The 19,874-nt window shown below is 45.8% G+C and overlaps 1 protein-coding gene across 1 annotated transcript in view; it reads right to left on the bottom strand.

Moving 5' to 3' along the window:
- Nucleotides 1–19,874, bottom strand: part of SMG1 (SMG1 nonsense mediated mRNA decay associated PI3K related kinase) — a 1,828,328-nt gene that overhangs the window by 1,341,378 nt on the left and 467,076 nt on the right. Inside the window, exon 21 of the mRNA XM_086940872.1 lies at nucleotides 13,460–13,656. Within this exon, the coding sequence (XP_086796998.1) occupies nucleotides 13,460–13,656 (197 nt within the window). The remainder of the gene's footprint in view (nucleotides 1–13,459; nucleotides 13,657–19,874) is intronic.

Below are 19,874 nucleotides of genomic sequence, written 5' to 3'. Positions count from 1 at the left end.
GGTGTAGGAAGAGGAGGTAGTGACACCGATCTTGGCGGAGGAACAGGAGGTATCTCCGGGCGGGCCCATGCGGCGGGAGCGGTGGTGGTGGCTGTCCGGAGGGAGGAAGTGGTGGTAGAGGAGGGTTGACGGGAGGATCCTCCTCAGGTATAGGGGGAGTAGGCGTCTTCGGCCGAGGTGGTGTATATACCATCGAGTACACCGAGCCCGGTGACTTCTTCGGAGGAGGGTACTGCGAACCAGCCCCTCCAGTATGTGATCGCCGTCTCCGGCGCCCTCCACCAGACTCAGCGTGACTTCTGGCGCCAGAACTCCTGCTGCGCCGCTTCGGGGAGTGAGAACGACTCCTCGACGCCGACCTCTTTCTCCTCGACTCCGAACGTCGTTTTCCGGTGTCGAATGTCGCCTCTGCGACTCAGGCGTCAAACGTCGCCTCCGCGACGTCGAACTCTCCTTCCTCGACGCTGAATGCCGCCTCCGCGACGTCGACCATTCTATTCTCGACGAGTGTCGACTCCTCCTCGGCGCCGTCCTCTTCCTCGAGGTCCTCGACACCGAGGATACCCTCGACGCCGACCGTCTTCTCGACGGCGACCGGCCGTATCGCCTCGACGACTAGCGCTGATGCCTGAGGCTTCTCCTTAGACCCCGTAGCTCAACGACGACGAAGACGCTGTAGACAGTGATTTCGACGGAGGCCTAACCAGGCTCTTCGACGTCGAATCTTCACGCCGTCTCGACCCGGAGCGCCGGGGAGATAGGGAAAACACCGCCGTCATCCCTCTCGACGTAGTAGTCGATGCAAACGGCGCAGACTGAGACAGGGACCGTTTGCTGGTCTTCCTGCCTCTGGGGAGCCCCCCAGAGGCCTCAGCAGAGGCAGAGGGAACCTTCCCAGCCTGCCCAGACCCACCTGCAGCCTGCAGTCGTCTCTCTTCTAGGCCTTGAAGCCTAATCTTCAGCCTTTCCCTCAGGGTCCTTGCAGAGAGGCTCTGGCAGATGTCTCAGTCTTCAGGGACATGTGCTTCAGGGAGACAAATAGTGCAGACGTCGTGTGGATCAGTCTTGGCCTTCTTCCTTCCACATGCTGGGCATTTGTCGAAAAGAGCAGGCATTTTAGAGCCCTAAAAAGCCTGAACAAACACACAGGAGAGAAGGGAAACACCAAGATATATAAACTGAAAACACTTTTATCCAAAAAGTGAACTAAAATCCAATATAAACCCTTGAAAAGGGGGAGAGCTCAATGCCAGGGTCCTGTTAGCAGGAGCCGGAAAAAAGAACTGAAAGTAAAAGGGACCTGCTGTGCATTCTGGGATACTAGGAGAAAGTTCTGGAGAGTTCTCTTAAAGGCACAGTATCCTATTTAAGCCACATAATGGCAGCCTATTGGGCTTGTCTGTCCATGCCTTTCTCTCTATCATTCCAGAGTCTTTTACTGGTAGAGGCAAGTTTCCCTATGGAGGAAACTGGGCAGGCTGTGTTGTGTGTTGTTTTGTTTGGTGGAATTTCTAGTTGAAGTACTGGACAGTGTAGCCTGTGGATATAGGCTGCATTATTTGTCTTTAAATTCTCTCTTAAGTGTCTTTGCAGTTCCTGCATTATTTGACAACTTAAGAGATTATTTTTGATTGCCGGGGTCCACGCACATGGGCGGGAATATTCGCTGGATTATTACTATACACAGAGATCCCCTACTACAGAATGTATGTGATGCAAGCGCTGCTGCTACCCACCCCCGGCTCACCGGGTACAGACTGCTGCTGCTTACAGGGTTCCCTGGTGGTCTTGCTGCTTTTCCGCAGCTTTGAAGTTCCCCTCTGGAGCTGAGGGCTAGCTGAGGGCTGGCAGCGGTGTTCTCGCAGCGCGGGACTCGCGCTCACACCTGCACGCGGCTCGGGGTCTGGTCCCCTCTGGTGGCTGACGAGCTGCTGGGTGAGCTGCAGGACCTGGCGTTGGTGTTGGCTTTGGGTCTAGTTCACCTCAGGGAACACCAGCAACTCCCAAACTCCAAAACTCCAAAACTCCCAAGACCACCTGAACTTAGCTTAGCTTGGCTGGCGGGGTGGAAGGGGCGGACTTGCCGAGCGTGCAAGAACTCGGCTCTGCCTCGGTCACAGCACCAAGTCCGGGCACCGGCAGTGCCCCTACACCAACATTGCTCCGCTCTGTGCTCTTATGCTGTTCTTGTGCTGTACTCTTGTGCTGTACAGGCGCAGGTTCACAGGCTCCCCAGGCTCAAGCCAGTGCCTCGCCGCACTCGCGCCCCTGTCTCCTCTCTCCTCGCTTTTTCCGCTTTTCCACCAAATGAGGCTTTTTTGCTGTTTGCTCCTCAGCACACATAGCCCCTGCGCCCCGCACCGCCGCCGCCACCAGAATCGAAATCAGCACGGGAAAGCGACGGTAAACGGCAAACGGTGAACGGCACCTCTGGGGGAGCAGCGTGGCTCACAGTTTGCGGCTTGCTCGTAGCTCCGTGCCTCCGCTCTGCCTGCCTGCTCGCGTCTCACGTGACCGGAAGACAGGTATCAGCGCCAATGACTTACTCGGTAAGTGACATCCTTTCCTTATGAATCACTGCTGAGAGGGGAGTGTTTCCGTGGGATTTGTGGTCTCTTTTGTGCCACCAGTATCTGTTGCAGTTCTTTGAAATAATGTTTTGAGTACAGCCTGGCCCACACTAGCTTGTTGCTTTGCTTGCACATCTACACAATAGTGTTTTGTGAATGTGTCCAGTGTAGACCATATAGCTGCAATGCAGATGTCATCTAAGGGATTGTTCCCTAAGAAAGCCATTGAAGCCCCTATTTTTCTGGGAGAGTGGGCTTTAGGGGGAATAGATAATGTAAGTTTTGCTTTTTGATAGCAAATTTGTATGCATTTGACAATCCACCTTGCAATTCCAGATTTTGATATGGGGTTGCCTTTATGTGGTGGTGAGAAGGACACAAAAAGTGGTTGCGTTTTGCGAAAATGTCTTATTCTGTCAAAATAATAAAGGAGTGCTCTTTTTACGTCTAGCGTATTAAGAGCTCTTTCTGCGACTGTTTGTGGTTGCGAGAAAAATATTGGCAATTCTACAGACTGATTGAGATGAAAGGGAGAAATAACTTTAGGACGGAATTTTGGATTTGTTATGATGGGAGTTGTAAAAATGGTTCTTGAATAGTAAGTGCCTGTAGCTCACCGACTCTTCTAAGGGAAGTAATGACCACTAGGATAGCAACTTTCCATGTGAGAAATTGCACTTCACATTTGTGCAGAGGTTCGAATAGGAGACCCATTAGTCTTGTGAGAACAATATTTATGTTCCGCACAGGTGAGGGTGGTACTCTAGGTGGAATTATTCTTTTGAGTCCTTCCATAAAGGCTTTGATGGCAGGTACTCTGAATAGTGACAAATCTCGGTTTTGTAAATAGGCTGCTTTAGCAGCAAGGTGTAACCTAATAGATGTGTATGCTAGATTAGACCTTTGGAGATGTAGCACGTAATCGATGATGTGTTGGATTGACACATCTAAGGGATTGATGTTGTTATTGTAGCAGTATATGATAAATCTTTTCCACTTGGCTGCATAGCAAGCTCTAGTGGTGGGGCGTGTAGCTTCTCTGATAACATTCATACAGTCAGGGGGAAGGTAACGTAGACAAATTCAAAGACCTCAGGAGCCAGATCGCTAGGGTGAGCTGTGCTGGGTACGAGTGTCTGATCTCTTCCTGGTTCTGGGTTAAGAGGTGGGAGAGGTATCGTTTTTGGTGCTGGACTACAGATAGTTCCAGTAATGTGGTGTACTAAGGTTGTCTGGCCCATGTTGGAGCAACTAGGATGAGTGTCAGTGAGTGTTGCTGCAGTTTGCGCACCACCAGTGGAATGAGTGGGAGAGGCGGAAAAGCATACCCAAATTTGCCTGACCAACTCATCCATATCGCATTGCCTTTGGACAATGGGTGTGGATATCTGGCGGGAAAGTTTAGGCATTTGGAGTTTTGGTGTGTGGCGAATAGATCTATCTCTGGCTGCCCCCACAACCGAAAAAATGGTTGAAGAACTTGCGGATGAAGTTCCCATTCGTGAATCTGTTGTGTCTGACGACTTAAAAGATCTGCTATGTTGTTATGGACTCCTGGAACGTGTTGGGCTAGGAGAAAAATCTTCTTCCGAATAGTCCATTTCCATATGCTATGTGCTAGTTGAGAGAGGTCTGTATGGAGTGTGTCCCGCCTTGTTTCTGTATGAAGTACATTGCTGTCATATTGTCGGTGCGGTCTAGGACAGCTTTGCCTGATATTTGTTTCTGGAATGCCTTTAAGGCTAGGTAAATGGCTAGTAACTCCAGATGATTTATGTGGAACAACTTTTGTTGCGGTGTCCACATGCCTTGTATAGTGTGATGTAATAGATGAGCTCCCTAGCCGGAGAGCGATGCGTCCGCTGTTCGCACTATCTGGGGAACAGGCTCTATGATTAACAGCTGGCCTTTTGAAAGGTTTTTGGTGTTCCACCACTGCAGAGAGCGATGGATGCGGCAGTCCACCAACACCAGATCTGTTAGCTGACCTTGAGCTTGGTTCCACTGTTGTGCTAAACATTCCTGTAGGGGACGCATCTGGAGTCTTGCGTGAGGTACTATAAATATGCAAGAGGCCATCATTCCTATCAATTGCATGAACACTCGAGCTGGAAGAGTGTTGCTGCTGGAATTCTGTTATGAGGGTGTGCATGCTTGCTCCTCTGGGTGGACTGGGATATGCTAATGCTTTTGAGGTTTTTATTGTAGCACTGAGGTACTGTTGTATGTGGGATGGTAGTAGGTGAGGCTTTGCGTGGTTTATGGTAAACCCTAAGTTGTGAAGTAGTTGAATGGTGGCTGAAAGTGTGTTGTACACACTGGTTGTATGACTTGGCTTTTATGAGCCAGTCGTCCAAGTATGGGAAGACTTGAATTTGTCTTCTTCTTAGATGATCTGCAACTACTGCCAGACATTTGGTGAAGAATCTGGGTGCTGTTGGGACTCCGGATGGGAGTACCTTGAACTGGTCCTGCTGACCGTCCACTACAAACCTGAGATATTTCCTGTGAGAGATGTGAATGGGAACATGGAAGTAGGCGTCCTTGAGGTCTAGAGTGGCAAGGAAGTCTCCTTGTGAGGCAGAGGAAGGACCTGTTGAAGTGTGACCATGTGAAAATGGTCTGATTTTATGTACAGGTTTAGGGGTCTCGGATCCAAGATGGGTCTGAGAGAACTGTCTTTCTTCGGAATGAGGAAGTAGAGGGAGTAAAGCCCTGTGTTCTGCTGATGCAACGGTACTGGTTCTATTGCATGTTTTTGTAGGTGGGAAATTATCTCTTGCCTTATCAGCGATAAGTGTTCTAGAGACATTTGTTGCTGTCTGGGTGGTATGTTTGTGGGGGTAGCTTTGAGTTCTAGACAATAGCCTGATTGAATGATTTGTCTTACCCAATTGTCTGTAGTAATCTTGTTCCAGACAGGTAGCAATTGCGTTAATCTTCCCTCGACCGGAGTGAAATGGTTCGGGGGAGTGGAGGGAAGTCATTGGGTAGGGTTGGAGGTGGAACGAGTATTGTTGGTTTTGCCTTGACCCTTGTTATTATTACCTCTGTAGCCTCCTCTTTGATAACCTCTGGTAAATTAGGTTTGAGTGGGAGTTTTGTAAGATGTGGAGGTGTTGTCAGAGGAATAACCTCTGGAGGTGGCTTTGTAAGAGGAGCGACTAAAACAATGTCTGGGAGCTTGAGATTACAAAGCTTCCATTGATTTAGCTGTGTCAGTATCTTTTTTCATCTTTTCTAGAGTTGAATCTACAGCAGGGCCAAAAAGGTGTTGCTCATCAAATGGTTGATTAAGTATTGAAGTTTGTACTTCTGGTTCAAAACCTGAAATGCGAAGCCATGCATGTCTACGTAAAAGGACACTTGTGTTAATGGCTCGGGAGGCAGTATCTGCCAAGTCTAGAGCGCAACGAATGGAGGTGTTTGTTATGAGTTTAGCCTCTTGTATAAGGTCATTGGCCTTGGTCTTGTATGTCAGAAAGATATTGCAATAGGGTCTCTAGTTCATCGTAGTGTGCCCTGTCCTATCTAGCCAGCAAATCCTGTGTGTTGGCGATTCGCCATATATTGGCCGCTTGTGAAGCTGTGCATTTACCAGAGGCGTCCAAGAGTTTCGATTCCTTGTCTGAGACTACTAAGGGATCCAATGGTATCTGTCCCTTGATGTAAACAGGGTCTGTAGGGGCAGATTTGATTTTTTTTTTCTATCCTGGGGTTAATAACCCTAGCCCTAACAGGATCTTTGAATACCTAAGGTGTGCGTTTAGTTACCCCTTTTAACATAGGGAGAACGGAAGTGGATCTTTGTGAAGTATCAAATGTGTCCATTAAGAAATCCTCCTCCACGGGGTCTGTATGTAAATCTACCCTGTGGTATTGTGCAGCTCTATGAAAGAATTGGTTGAAACCCATGGTGTCCTCTGGCAGGGAAGGCCTAGAGGCATATGTCCTCTTGTGGTATATTAGGGACATCTAGTGTATTATAATCATTCCCTGGGTCTGGGGTGTATGGTGGGCTGGAATCCCCTAGTGGTTCATTGCCTGCACCGTCCCCCCTCTTCATCAGAGGGGTCATCATCATCTGGTGGTGGAGAAGATGGGGGTGAAGATGGGGGTGAAGATGGGGGTGAAGATGGGGGTGAAGATGGGAGTAGGGGAGTGGTGTGGAGGGGGAGGTGGAGGAGGAGAAGGTATTCTGAGAGGAGATGTTGCAATGTCTCTCTTCTTTGGTGGAGATGGGGCCGGTAGAGGCATGTCCATTGTTCTCTTTTTGGAACCAAGAATAAGTTTACCTGTCTTTGGGTCTTTTAGAAGAGTTTTTTGCTTTGGATCTGGTTAAAAAAGCTCTTCTGATTGAGGTTGGTCTTTAGGCACTGATTTTTTCGGTTCTGAAGGCTTGCGTGGAACCGGTTCCGGAGTGGCTTTATGCTCTTTTGGCTTGGAAGCGTGAGTTGTTTTAGCCGGAATAGGAGCTTGTGGAACCAATTGCTTTTTTGGTTCACAGGATTTTTTGGACTCCGAAGTCTGAGAGGTAGCCGTCTTGGTAAGTGTTTTTTGCCCGGTTCCGATGACTTTTTGCTCGGTTCTGATGTTTTCGGAGGGGTCGTTGCAGACAGCTTTTGGTGTTGAGTGTGTAGACGTGGAGGCAGTGGTCGGCGATGACAACATTTTGTTTTTCTGTGCCAGGGTTTGTGTTTCCTCAACAGTGGCAGGCTGACACGGTCCCGAGTGGCCTGTAGGGTTATTTATGGACTTTTTAGCTGGTCCCGAAGGCGGGCATGAGAAGTCTTGTCAGTGTGCGCCTGGGCCCGAAAGTGAAGGTGTTACCAAAGCGTTTTTTTGAGTTGGGGGGGGGGGGGGGGGGGTGGGGGGGGGGGAGTGGAACAGAGTCGACATCACTACTTAAGACCCGCTGCCCTGGAGTGCTGTCCTCGATGTCAGAGTTCTGGGCTTCGGAGGCGCTGAGAAGGCCTTCTTCAACTCGTTCCTGTTTTGGTACGTAGACACCCTCTTGGAAGATGTCATCTGGAATGGACGTCGACGATTGAGCCATGGTTCTTTGAGCTCGACGATCCCGAATAGTTTTCTTGGAGCGGAAGGAGGCACAAGATGGACAGTCTCTGGCCTCGTGCTCCGGCGAAAGGCAGAGGTTACACACCTCATGAAGATCTGTGTGTGATAACTTGGATCCAAATTGAGGACACTTTTTAAATGGAGTCCTTTCCATGAGCCAGATATCTTGGCCTTAGTAGGCCCGAAGGCCTTCGTCGACTATCTGAATAGAGTTCTTTGGCTTGTAGAGATGCTCGTTGATTAGGGATTGCAATCAAAAACAATACCGGAGAATAGGGTGAATGGTTTAGTCGAAAGTTGGATCGGTAAAGGCAAAGAACTAGAGCGCGATAAACACATCTGAGCCCATTGGGTGAAGAAAAACAATCTGCAGATGGAGCCGATGCCAATGCGCGCTACGGTCCAAAGGAGGAGTCACCTATCTCATGACTTCCAAAGACTTTTCCAGGACAACAACAAAGTGCAAACATCCAGGCCCAACACCAGATGGCGATCTATGCACAGTGTGTGATCTGCAGCTCATATGCCTCGAACATTGAGTTATTTATGGCGTCCTGTTCACCTGAGTTTCCAAACCCCCACTATCTCTTAGATTAAGCCGGGACTTCAATAACTTTGCATGACACCCTCAAGTGAGTAACGGGTATACAATTGGAGTCAATAATATTTGTTACCCTAAGAAACCAGTATGGTAAACAACAATATCCCCAGGATAATATTGCCAAGTATCTATTCAGGGACCCAGGACCCAAAAAGTCTCACATTGGTGAGCAGGAAGTGGGCCCCTAATTTAAATATCATAAAACAGTAAGTACTATTTAATAGGGTGCAATAAATTTACAGTAGGAAACCATTTAAGATGGCGCCAAAACCAAGATCTGAGAGAAGTATAGACTGAGGAGTCTGCAGGCAGAAACACATTTGGAATGCTAGGGGAGTTTAATCACACATGACATAAATAAAGGCCAGTTTATTAGTATTCTCTGCAAACCCTTTCTAGAAGGATGAGTCATCAGAGCCAGGGACTTAGTAGGTGCTCAGATACTTCAGAGGACAGTATTAGCAGTCATCCCAGTATTAGCAGTGCCCCTTCTGTAGCCTATCTTACCCTGTACCAAGCATGTGGTGGGTCTCCTTTCACAGGGAGACTTAGCTGAAGTGTCCCACTAAGGCTAAGAGGATAGGGATAGCTCTTCGTTTCACACAACACACATGATGAAGGTAAGGTACTTAGTTATGAGAACTGCGTGCATCTTCTACAGGGGAGAAGAAATACAGTCTCCACACACATAATTTAATGAAACACACAGATTACTGCACACAATATCTTCCTTGAAAAGGATTGGGAGTTAGGGAAATGTAACAGGGTAGGGACACTTTATGAAATGAACATGCTTGCAGCCAACAATAATGAAACGAAAAAAGGTCACAAAATATCATGCAGTCATAAATTAAGAAACCAGCAATCTGCTTAGACCCTTTTAAAATATCCACATTATCACAATTAAACTTTGAAATGCCATGAAATGGACGGAATCAGCCTTGCAGTGGATGGGCCTCTGCCTAGAGCGCGGATATAGAGCAGCTAACGGTCGGTCCATCACGGATAAAATGGGAAGGTCAACCTTTGTTAATGGCTCCCACACAAGCAGAATAGACTATATCCTTATTAAAACTGAGTACTGGGGCATATTAGAGGACATGGTGATTTTGGATCGCCTAGAGAGCGATCACAACCCCCTTGCATTGAGTCTCTGTTTAAATGGAGGAGCGAAGCCTAATACCAGGACAGAGATAGTCACTGCCGATGCTCTGCTCACAAATGATACACGCAGGGTGCAATGGGCAAGGATCGCCATCGATCCCAGGGCACTTGAAGAGATTAGGCTAAAGGTATTAATGGCACTGGGGGTATTGCACTCACTTTCACCCCAGGAAGATAACGGGACAATCATTAAACTACACGAAAACCTTTTTAATGATCTTAAAGCACATTTTTCAAAACCTTGCAAGCCCCAAAAACCAACTGCCCGTTCTACGAACATCTCTTGGTACAACAAATCGTGCCGGGTTTCTTATGGTATCTTGGCACTGGAGAACTAAGTCTAAAAACATGCTGACATTAGGAGAGCGAGGCAGAACTATCGCAAAGTTCGGCTCCATGCCAAACTAGACTGGGACTCCCAACATTGGTCTGACCTACTAGTAGCCAGTAAGCAGAAAAAATTAACTAAGTTTTGGCACATAGTTAAATGGGGTTTCTCAACAATCCCAGGTCCCTACAAATCATGTTCCTATTGAGTTCTGGGTGGAGTATTTTGAGTCTCAGTTTTCTGGGCTGGCCCTAAACAGTGCTGACCTCCCTCATGTCCATGGTCCTGAGTTGAATATTAAAGAAATCACATTTGATTGTACGGAGGTCGAGGCAGCACTGAAAAAGATTCCCTGTGGAAAGGCCCCGGGAATGGACTGCATCCCAGCAGATGTCTTTAAATCTGATTCAACGAATTGGGTTCCGTACATCGTTTTTTTGGGAAATGCAATAGCAAAGGGGGCTAGTATCCCAGATTCGTGGCGCGGAGCAGAGATCCTGCCCATCCATAAGAAGGAGGATCGCTCCATCCCGGGGAATTATCGACCGATCACCTTGATCGATTCTATACAAAAAGTTGTCGCCAGAATGGTCCTGGCCAGAATACAGAGCTGGATAGAGCTCGAGGATATACTATCGCCCTTGCAGGCTGGGTTTAGATCCGGCATAAGCACCATCAAGCAGGTCTTCAGGTTCCTATTGATTTACTGGAAAGTAGTCAGTCTGGGTGGTGGTACCATCTATGCCGCATTTGTTGACCTTAAGTCAGCATTTGCCCTTGTACCCAGGGGCAAACTGAGGGGGGGCCTTAGCGATATGGGGATGCCACAGGAGCGTCTGCCTGTTGTAATTAATTTACATGTGGGGAATTTCGCACAAGTTCGTTGGGGTAACGAAGGGCAGGTCACCAACAGATTTCCAGTGTCCCGTGGGGTCAGGCAAGGCTGCGTTCTAGCGCCAACCCTGTTTGTTATTCATAAACAGGGCTGTGCAATACTTTCCAACAGATGCCCCCTCTTTGGGTGGCACGAAGTTTCCACTACTAATGTTTGCGGACGACACCCTTATACTTTTGCAGACACAGGTGGGCCTGCAGGCGGCTTTGAATAAATTTGAGGAATTCTGCCTTGATCATGACCTGCAGGTAAATGTAACTAAAACCAAGTTTATGGTCCTTACAAAAGGCAGACCTGTGGTGGGCCATGTCACGATGAACAACACAGAACTAGAACAAACTAATGTCATGACCTATCTGGGGATTGTCCTAGAGAGAAAATGGAGTTGGAAACCCCAGATCGATACCCTATCTCTTAAGTTTGCCCAGCTCTCAGGGTGTCTGGTCAAAGAACAGAGGTCATCGCAGACGAAAATGATAGGTCCTGCCTTGAAAATCTATAACCTCAGGATAGGTTCAGCGATCTTGTACGGAGCGGACCTTTGGGGGGTTGCGGACCTTTCTCCCCTGGTCAAAGTCCAGAATACATTTCTACTGAACTTAACTGGCCTTCCCTGTTCTAGTCCCATCACACCGCTGTTGTTGGATTGTTGGATTTGGGCATTCACTCTATAGATGATCTTGCTCAATTCAGGCCAGTGGCCCTCTGGAGGAGGATGTGGACCACCCCCGAACTGGCTCTTTTTGCAAAATATATTTTGAATGTTAGGTCCATAATGGGTTCGGGCAATATCTCCTGGTTCAAACAGGTTAGACTCCTCTTGGAAACCATGGGCTTGAGCAATCTGTGGACTGACCCTGTTAATGGGCGTTTTCCATTCAAAAAAGTATTTAAAAGCTTGTATTGGTCGGCTGTCCGCCAGAAACAAATCTGCCAAACATCAGCAACTTCTTTGTCCGGATTGTTTCTGGAGCACAAACTCGAACCTCTCTTGGAGGATTACTGGGACATTATCACCAAGTCTAGCGACAGGAAACTTTACCACCAGCTAAGGGTCGCACGTTTCCCACCAGATTATTTACCAAAAGATGGAAGGGCCAGGAGGCCGCTTTCGGTCGTTGGTGCCCTGTCCGCGAGGAATCCATAGGACACATATTTTTCGAATGCCCTGCGTATGTACCCCTCGGGCAAAATGGCTTAAACCCATCTGCCGTAACATGGGTACCAGGGTTGGGATGGAAGCTTTAAGGATTATTAGGACGGACACTAGTGAACCCATTGTAATTGCAGTAGCAAAGTTTTTAGGATGGGTCTGGATTATAAGGAATAAAGAGTAACCACCCGACTGGGTTTATGTAGTCTTGTTACCTTGTCCTTCCTATGTATTTTAAATTCACTTTTATGTCTTAAATATGTTAGCATGTAATAGTCATGTGTGCATATACATCTTTCCTGATGTTTCTTAGATTAATTCCTGCTTTTATCTTTTATAAAGATGTATTTTATCATGTATCGTCTTTTATGATGAAAATAATTTGAAATAAAGACATATGAACTGAACTGAAATGCCCATGCAAAATAATTACTCATTCCCTCTTAGCCAAGTTACTATATTACATCTGCACAAAACCTGTTGGCTGAAAAAGCTGCAGCTGCTTCTCTAACAGGGAAAAAAGAAAATGCAACACCAACCCAAACACAATGTAGCAAATATTTTGAAAGTGAAGTGTTCCAAAACAAAGTTAAAACTATGCTTCACAATTCCATATTTGAAAGCAGGATCTCCGCCTGCGGGGTTTGGGTTGGTCCGTCCACTTCACCATCGCTTCTCCAGAGAAAGGATTAGAAAGTTTGAAACAATGGTGTTTTTCCACAGCATCACTGAAAAGTAGAGCTAAAATGCAATGGGTTTTAAATGCAGCTAACATTAAATGTAATGACCTATTCCAATACTTCATAGTCCAGGAGCATTGTCTGTGCAGTAGTGTGTAAGGTGTGTGGACAAAATACACTGTAAGCAGAGTTAGTAAATATATGTGCATTTCCTTGAAAACAATGTCCATCAACAGTTCCATGCCTGAAGAAATAATAAGTTATAAATACTGATGCACTTCTAACAGGTAGCTCAACCAAATTTCTGCGTCACAGAACATCCAACTGAGCCCTGCATAGACTAGCCGCTGATCATAATCCACACAGAAGATTCTGCAAACTTATACCATGCATCTAACATGATAACCTTAACGAGATTCTGAAGGAGGTTAGACTTATTACATTTTTTGCTGCTGCTTCGGTTTTCTATGCTTTCTTCTCGTTTTAGCTGTAACAGATTGCTTCACATTTTCAAAAAGATTGTACTTCACTTTTAGCCACTGAGCCCGAGTTAAAAAGACAAAAGCAACAGTTCTTAAAAAAGTAATTAAAACAGTGTTACAATGGCAAAATTAGGTGTGTATGGAAATTTTATTTAGGTCACAATCTCAATAATCGAAACAAGTGGCACAAACTTCCATATTTTAGCCAAAGCACCTTTCCCTTTCCTAATGTCCCAGCAACAGCCCATCCTTTCGCCAGATCACTGATGATCTCTGAAATTAAAGTGGGCCCATCATTTAATTTCTGCATGCCTTCATCAAAAGTGATGACAACTGTCGGCCTGACCCCTACCTGGGACGCACTCATGTGTCTATCTGAACCTCAATGGCATCCTCCCAGACACTGATTATTCAGGAGGAAAATAAATCTATGGTTTTAATAACACAAAAGCCCAGGTCATGTACGGAAATCTAGATTTGCTAAACAGTTGCTATAGTCATTACACAAACCTTCGGAGGTGCAGTTAGTGCATTAGCGCATCCTTCGTAAGCATTGTACATAAGTTTCTCCAAGTCCTCCAAAAATTGTAATAGGAGAACAACTCTGAGCTGGTTATTACTGTGTCCTTCATCGTTGTCTGCAGTTGTCCATTGGCTTATATCTTGATCGGGGTTAACAGTGTGTGCGGCAAGACCTCGAATGATACCTGTGAAAGATTTAAATACTTTAATTCACACTCTTGGTGTTCGTAAGTTTTCTTTCATAAGTTCAAGTTTCAGATAACCCCTTCATTGGTATTTTGAAGACATAGGTACCTTCTCAGCAATAGCTCAGAGACTACATATCACTCATTCATGGAACATAATATACTCAACATCAACTCACAATAAATCAAACTACTACATAAAGACAAGAACAATCTTTACAAATACAAGCTTTAAAGACATTTGGATGAATTGAATACCATGAGCTATAGAAAGTAAAAAAAACAACCAACAAGTGTGAACGAACAAGTGTGCCACATACCCAGTCCTTCCTAAAGTTGCCCATCACACTGTGTTCAACTGCCTTCTTTAACAACTCATCTGCTGCTCATGGAGATAGCAAGCATCTAGCTTGGGGGAGCTGAGAAAAAGAGGCCCACAGATGGGGACACTTCATAGACTTAAGTAGCACAAAGAAACTAATCCGAATGACTATTGTTTTCTGATGCCCTTTTTCACTGTTAAAGAAACAATCCTTGTCAAGTAAAGAGATACTCAAATGATTATTTTTTTAGATAGATCACTCGGTATAAACAGTATAACTGCAAGTCTATCACACTGAAGAGAAATAGAGGTCAGCAGAGGTTTGCTCTTTTGGTCTACCTACTGTAGCCAGCCAGCAACATATTCACTCAGTTCAAATGCACTATATAAGCCATGTCAGAAAAGAATCAAACATGCTGTATAAACAGTCATCTCTGTCATGGATTGTTCTATCAATAGATGAAGACCCATGTCTTAGAATAAAAACATCCAAACAACTACTTACAAATGATGAAGAAAAATTGATCTATTCATGAAAATCAACAGATAGTCGGGTGGAAAAAATACAATACCATATCAAATACAATTTGAGTGAATAGAATAAATAGTGCAATAACACATTAAATATCCGAATGTATACTTTTTTAACATTCAAAACATGTGACCCCATGAGAGAAATTACCCTTAATTATGCTCTAGTAATGTTTCTGTATTCCACAGACCTGTCCAGCTCTACCCCTTGAGAGTGTAGGCAGAACAAGTAAAATAGACCTGTGTTCCTCAACTTCAAAACGTCTGCACACATTTACCAAGTAACTCTTTTTCTAATGGTTCATTAAATAATAATCTTGTGTCATGTTCACTCTCCATCCTCCCATCCATCCTCTCATTCCTACAAACCATACCTCTCCTCCTGGAGATTTCTTCTCTTGATTATCTATGCTTGCAGCAATTCTGCATATACTAGATTTTGTTGATGCAGCAAGGTATACAGTGTTGAACGCTGCATTGAACATTGAGATATTTGGTTCTCTAATGCAGATAAAGAATTGTTGCAGATAAATGATTGTTCCAAATAAAGTGTATTTATAGGTTTGCTTTGCTATGCTGTGCTTCCACTTTATGGAGTAATGGACTTTCTACCTGATCATACTTTGATCCTCCAAGGTTCTCAAATACCTACATTTTAATGTCACTTATTCTCAATGCATTCCCATTAATCTCCACGTACTCCAGCCAAAAGAAGGCAGCATCCATTGTACACAACACTGACACCACTAGACTGAGTCTGCATATGATTGCAGAAGAAAAGGTTTACTCTAGCCTGAATATATCTGCTGCTGCTGTAACTAGTACTTACAACAAGGGGTGGTGAGGGACAGAGTCTCTGAATTAAGCAGAAAGCTCTCACCCAGTCAAGAGATCAGGGCTAGATCCAACACCGTTTTTTAGCTCACTGCACCATCCCAGTTTCAGAACCTGGCTGTATGCAAATTAGTCTGTTCCTGTCCCAGTGCATGATGGGAACAGGGCAAACCAAACTACAAAAGCCAATTCTTACACTGGGAAGGAAACAAGCTCCCGGGGACCGGTTTCTGGCATTACAGCCGTCTTCGGCCCGGTTTGCTTGAATCCTGATGGTGCAATGAGCAAGGGTCTCACATCTGAGAATACCCTTCCACGCTTAGGGTGGATAAAAATATTTACAACAAGGGGTGGTGAGGGACAGAGTCTCTGAATTAAGCAGAAAGCTCTCACCCAGTCAAGAGATCAGGGCTAGATCCAACACCGTTTTTTAGCTCACTGCACCATCCCAGTTTCAGAACCTGGCTGTATGCAAATTAGTCTGTTCCTGTCCCAGTGCATGATGGGAACAGGGCAAACCAAACTACAAAAGCCAATTCTTACACTGGGAAGGAAACAAGCTCCCGGGGACCGGTTTCTGGCATTACAGCCGTCTTCGGCCCGGTTTGCTTGAATCCTGATGGTGCAATGAGCAAGGGTCTCACATCTGAGAATACCCTTCCACGCTTAGGGTGGACAAAAATATTTACAACAAGGGGTGGTGAGGGACAGAGTCTCTGAATTAAGCAGAAAGCTCTCACCCAGTCAAGAGATCAGGGCTAGATCCAGTCCCTTTCTCACTGCTCCATCAGGATTCAAGCAAGCCGGGCCGAAGAGGCTGAAATGCCAGAAACCGGTCCCCGGTAGCTTGTCTCCTTTCTGGTAAAGAATTGGCTTGGTAGTTTAGTCTGCCCTGTTCCCATGATGCACTGGGCCAGGGACAGACTGATTTGCATATAGCCAGGTTCTGAGCTGGGATGGGGCAGTGAGATAAATAACGGTGATGGATCAAGCCCTGATCTTTGGACTGGGTAAGAGTGGTCTGCTCAATTCAGACACTCTGTTCATCACCACCCCCTTTTGTAAATCGATTTTGGCCACTATAGGTGTGGCAGGGTATACTCAGACATGAGTCCCTTTCTCACTGCTCCATCAGGATTCAAGCAAGCCGGGCCGAAGAGGCTGAAATGCCAGAAACCGGTCCCCGGTAGCTTGTCTCCTTTCTGGTAAAGAATTGGCTTGGTAGTTTAGTCTGCCCTGTTCCCATGATGCACTGGGCCAGGGACAGACTGATTTGCATATAGCCAGGTTCTGAGCTGGGATGGGGCAGTGAGATAAATAACGGTGATGGATCAAGCCCTGATCTTTGGACTGGGTAAGAGTGGTCTGCTCAATTCAGACACTCTGTTCATCACCACCCCCTTTTGTAAATCGATTTTGGCCACTATAGGTGTGGCAGGGTATACTCAGACATGAGTCCCTTTCTCACTGCTCCATCAGGATTCAAGCAAGCCGGGCCGAAGAGGCTGAAATGCCAGAAACCGGTCCCCGGTAGCTTGTCTCCTTTCTGGTAAAGAATTGGCTTGGTAGTTTAGTCTGCCCTGTTCCCATGATGCACTGGGCCAGGGACAGACTGATTTGCATATAGCCAGGTTCTGAGCTGGGATGGGGCAGTGAGATAAATAACGGTGATGGATCAAGCCCTGATCTTTGGACTGGGTAAGAGTGGTCTGCTCAATTCAGACACTCTGTTCATCACCACCCCCTTTTGTAAATCGATTTTGGCCACTATAGGTGTGGCAGGGTATACTCAGACATGAGTCCCTTTCTCACTGCTCCATCAGGATTCAAGCAAGCCGGGCCGAAGAGGCTGAAATGCCAGAAACCGGTCCCCGGTAGCTTGTCTCCTTTCTGGTAAAGAATTGGCTTGGTAGTTTAGTCTGCCCTGTTCCCATGATGCACTGGGCCAGGGACAGACTGTTTTGCATATAGCCAGGTTCTGAGCTGGGATGGGGCAGTGAGATAAATAACGGTGATGGATCAAGCCCTGATCTTTGGACTGGGTAAGAGTGGTCTGCTCAATTCAGACACTCTGTTCATCACCACCCCCTTTTGTAAATCGCTGTAACTAGTACAGCTCCAAGTAACAATATGTTTAGCAGTGAAATGAAGAGGGCTTTCCAATTCACAAAAGAGCCAATTTATGTGGTACAAACAATGTGCACTAAGTGGATTCTCCATTGCTTCTTTAAAGGTGCCAGAGCCCCTGTTTCAACCGTCCTAGAGCTGGGATGTTGAAGAGGTATACTCAAGGTCTGCTGTGCATATCAAGTTTCATTTTGGAATGGTGGATGTTATTTCTTGCAAGCATTCTGAATTGGTTTCTATTAGGATTTGTTCGCCCCTTTTTAATCAAACTTTTTTTCGATGGGAATTTGCTGCACACAAAGGATACTTTGTGTTATTGACCTGGGTACCACAGGTAGCACTTCTGCTGAGCTGGAATCATTGACAGTGGGTATGAATTGGACTTATGCAGGTATTTACTGTTCTCCAATGAACAGGCACACAAGAACTTGCAACTAACAGGAGATTTTCCAGAGGGGCAGCATTCTTGCTACAGAGGTAGGCAGAGCTTGAATTTCTGTGCAGACGGCTTAACTTCTCTAATATGCCTGTTTGAGCTGTGCTCTGAATCAGAAGAAAGGTTTCAAAGGCTGCTTCCTCAATGCCCCAATGCCTTCCCACCCTCACATTCCAAAGATCTGAAAGGAAAATGCTACTTACCAGTATGCATCTGTTCTTGGCATGGAGAGCTGCAGATTTCTACACTTTGCATTAGATTGCCACCTGCTGTTGGGCTCGGATGATTGCATGTTGTTGTTGTCTTGGAAGAAGTCTGTGTAGTCACAAGATAGGTGACTCCTCCTTTGGACGATAGTGCGCATGGGCATTGGCTCCATCCTTAGATTGTTTTTCGCCATGATGGGAAATTATGGAGTTAGTAGAAAGAAGGGAAGTCCATGCGTGTTTATCTAATTAGGGTAAAAACTGGAACAGATACAGGTCCAGGGGAGGCGGGAGGGTGTGTAGAAATCTGCAGCTCTATAAGCCAAGAACAGATGCATACTGGTAAGTAGCATTTTCCATTTGAGGCATACAAGCTGCAGATTCTACACTTTGCATTGATTGTGCAGCAGTGTCTCCCTTAGCAGTGGTCACCTGTATCCATTGCAGTAGTTTGAAAGAGATTTGAGGACAGCTTGGCCTACTGCAGCTTGCTGCTTGGCTTGCACATCAACACAATAGTGTTTAGTGAAGGTGTGTGTTGTAGACCATGTTGCTGCCTTACAGAGGTCTTCTACGGGAATGTTCCCTAAGAAAGCCATGGAGGCTCCTAGTTTGCGTGTGGAGTGTGCTCTAGGAGGAACTGTTAATGTGCGTTTTGCCTTGTGATAGCATATTTGTATACATTTAACAATCCACCTTGCAATTCCTGATTTAGAAATGGAGTTGCCTTTATGTGGTGGAGAGAAAGCTACAAATAGTTGATTTGTTTGTGAAAGGATTTGGTCCTATCGATGTAATAGAGAAGAGCTCTTTTAACATCAAGTGTGTGTAGAGCTCTCTCTGCTACAGAGTCTGGGTTTAGAAAAAACACTGGTAACTCTACAGATTAGTTTAGATGAAAAGGAGTAATTACTTTAGGAAGGAATTTGGGATTAGTCCTTAGAACCACTTTGTTACGGTGTAATTGTAAGAATGGTTCTTGTATAGTGAAAGCTTAATTCACACTAACTCTTCTAAGAGAGGTAATAGCAATGAGGAAAGCTGTTTTCCATGTGAGAAATTACATTTCACATTTGCGTAAAGGTTCAAAAGGGGGTCCCATGAGCCTGGTAAGAACAATGTTTAGGTTCCACACTGGAGAGGGTGGTAACCTAGGAGGAATCATTCTTTTTAATCCTTCCATAAAAGCTTTTATTGCTGGTACTCTAAACAACGACATGTGTTTTGTCTGTTTTGCAGATATGCTGCAATGGCTGCAAAATGTAAGAGTATAGTGAATATGCTAGATTACACCTTTGTAACTGGAGAAGGTAACCGATAATATTTTGGATGGAAGCATCTAAAGGATGGGGGTGCTAGGTGGCGCATCAGCAACATGGCCACACTTACGTGAGGCTCCTGCAACATGGTTTATTGAGCCGGTATTTATCTTTTCCTAACATCGTGCTGTGGCATTTTCTTTTGCTGTCCCGCCAAAGCGGACGACCCGAGGCTGCTCCGGTGTGAAAATCGGCTGCTATCACAGTGCCTTGTCAACAGTTGACCGGGAGGAGGCGTGGAGCTGCCAGGAGGTTCCAGGCTGACAGGCAGAAACCGGTCCTTGGATGCTTGATTCCGGTCTTGGAAAAACATGGCTTGGTAGTTCGGACTGGACTGTTCCCATGAGGCACAGGGTCAGAGCTGATTAGCATATATCCAGTGTCTAACCCAGGGTGGTGTGGAGTGCAAAAAAACGATGGATTTAGGCCCAGATCCTTGTACT

Source organism: Lissotriton vulgaris, chromosome 10 (assembly GCF_964263255.1).
Source record: "Lissotriton vulgaris chromosome 10, aLisVul1.2, whole genome shotgun sequence".
In the NCBI taxonomy this organism is placed as follows: Eukaryota; Metazoa; Chordata; class Amphibia; order Caudata; family Salamandridae; genus Lissotriton; species Lissotriton vulgaris.
This window is presented reverse-complemented; position numbering and strand designations above follow the sequence as displayed.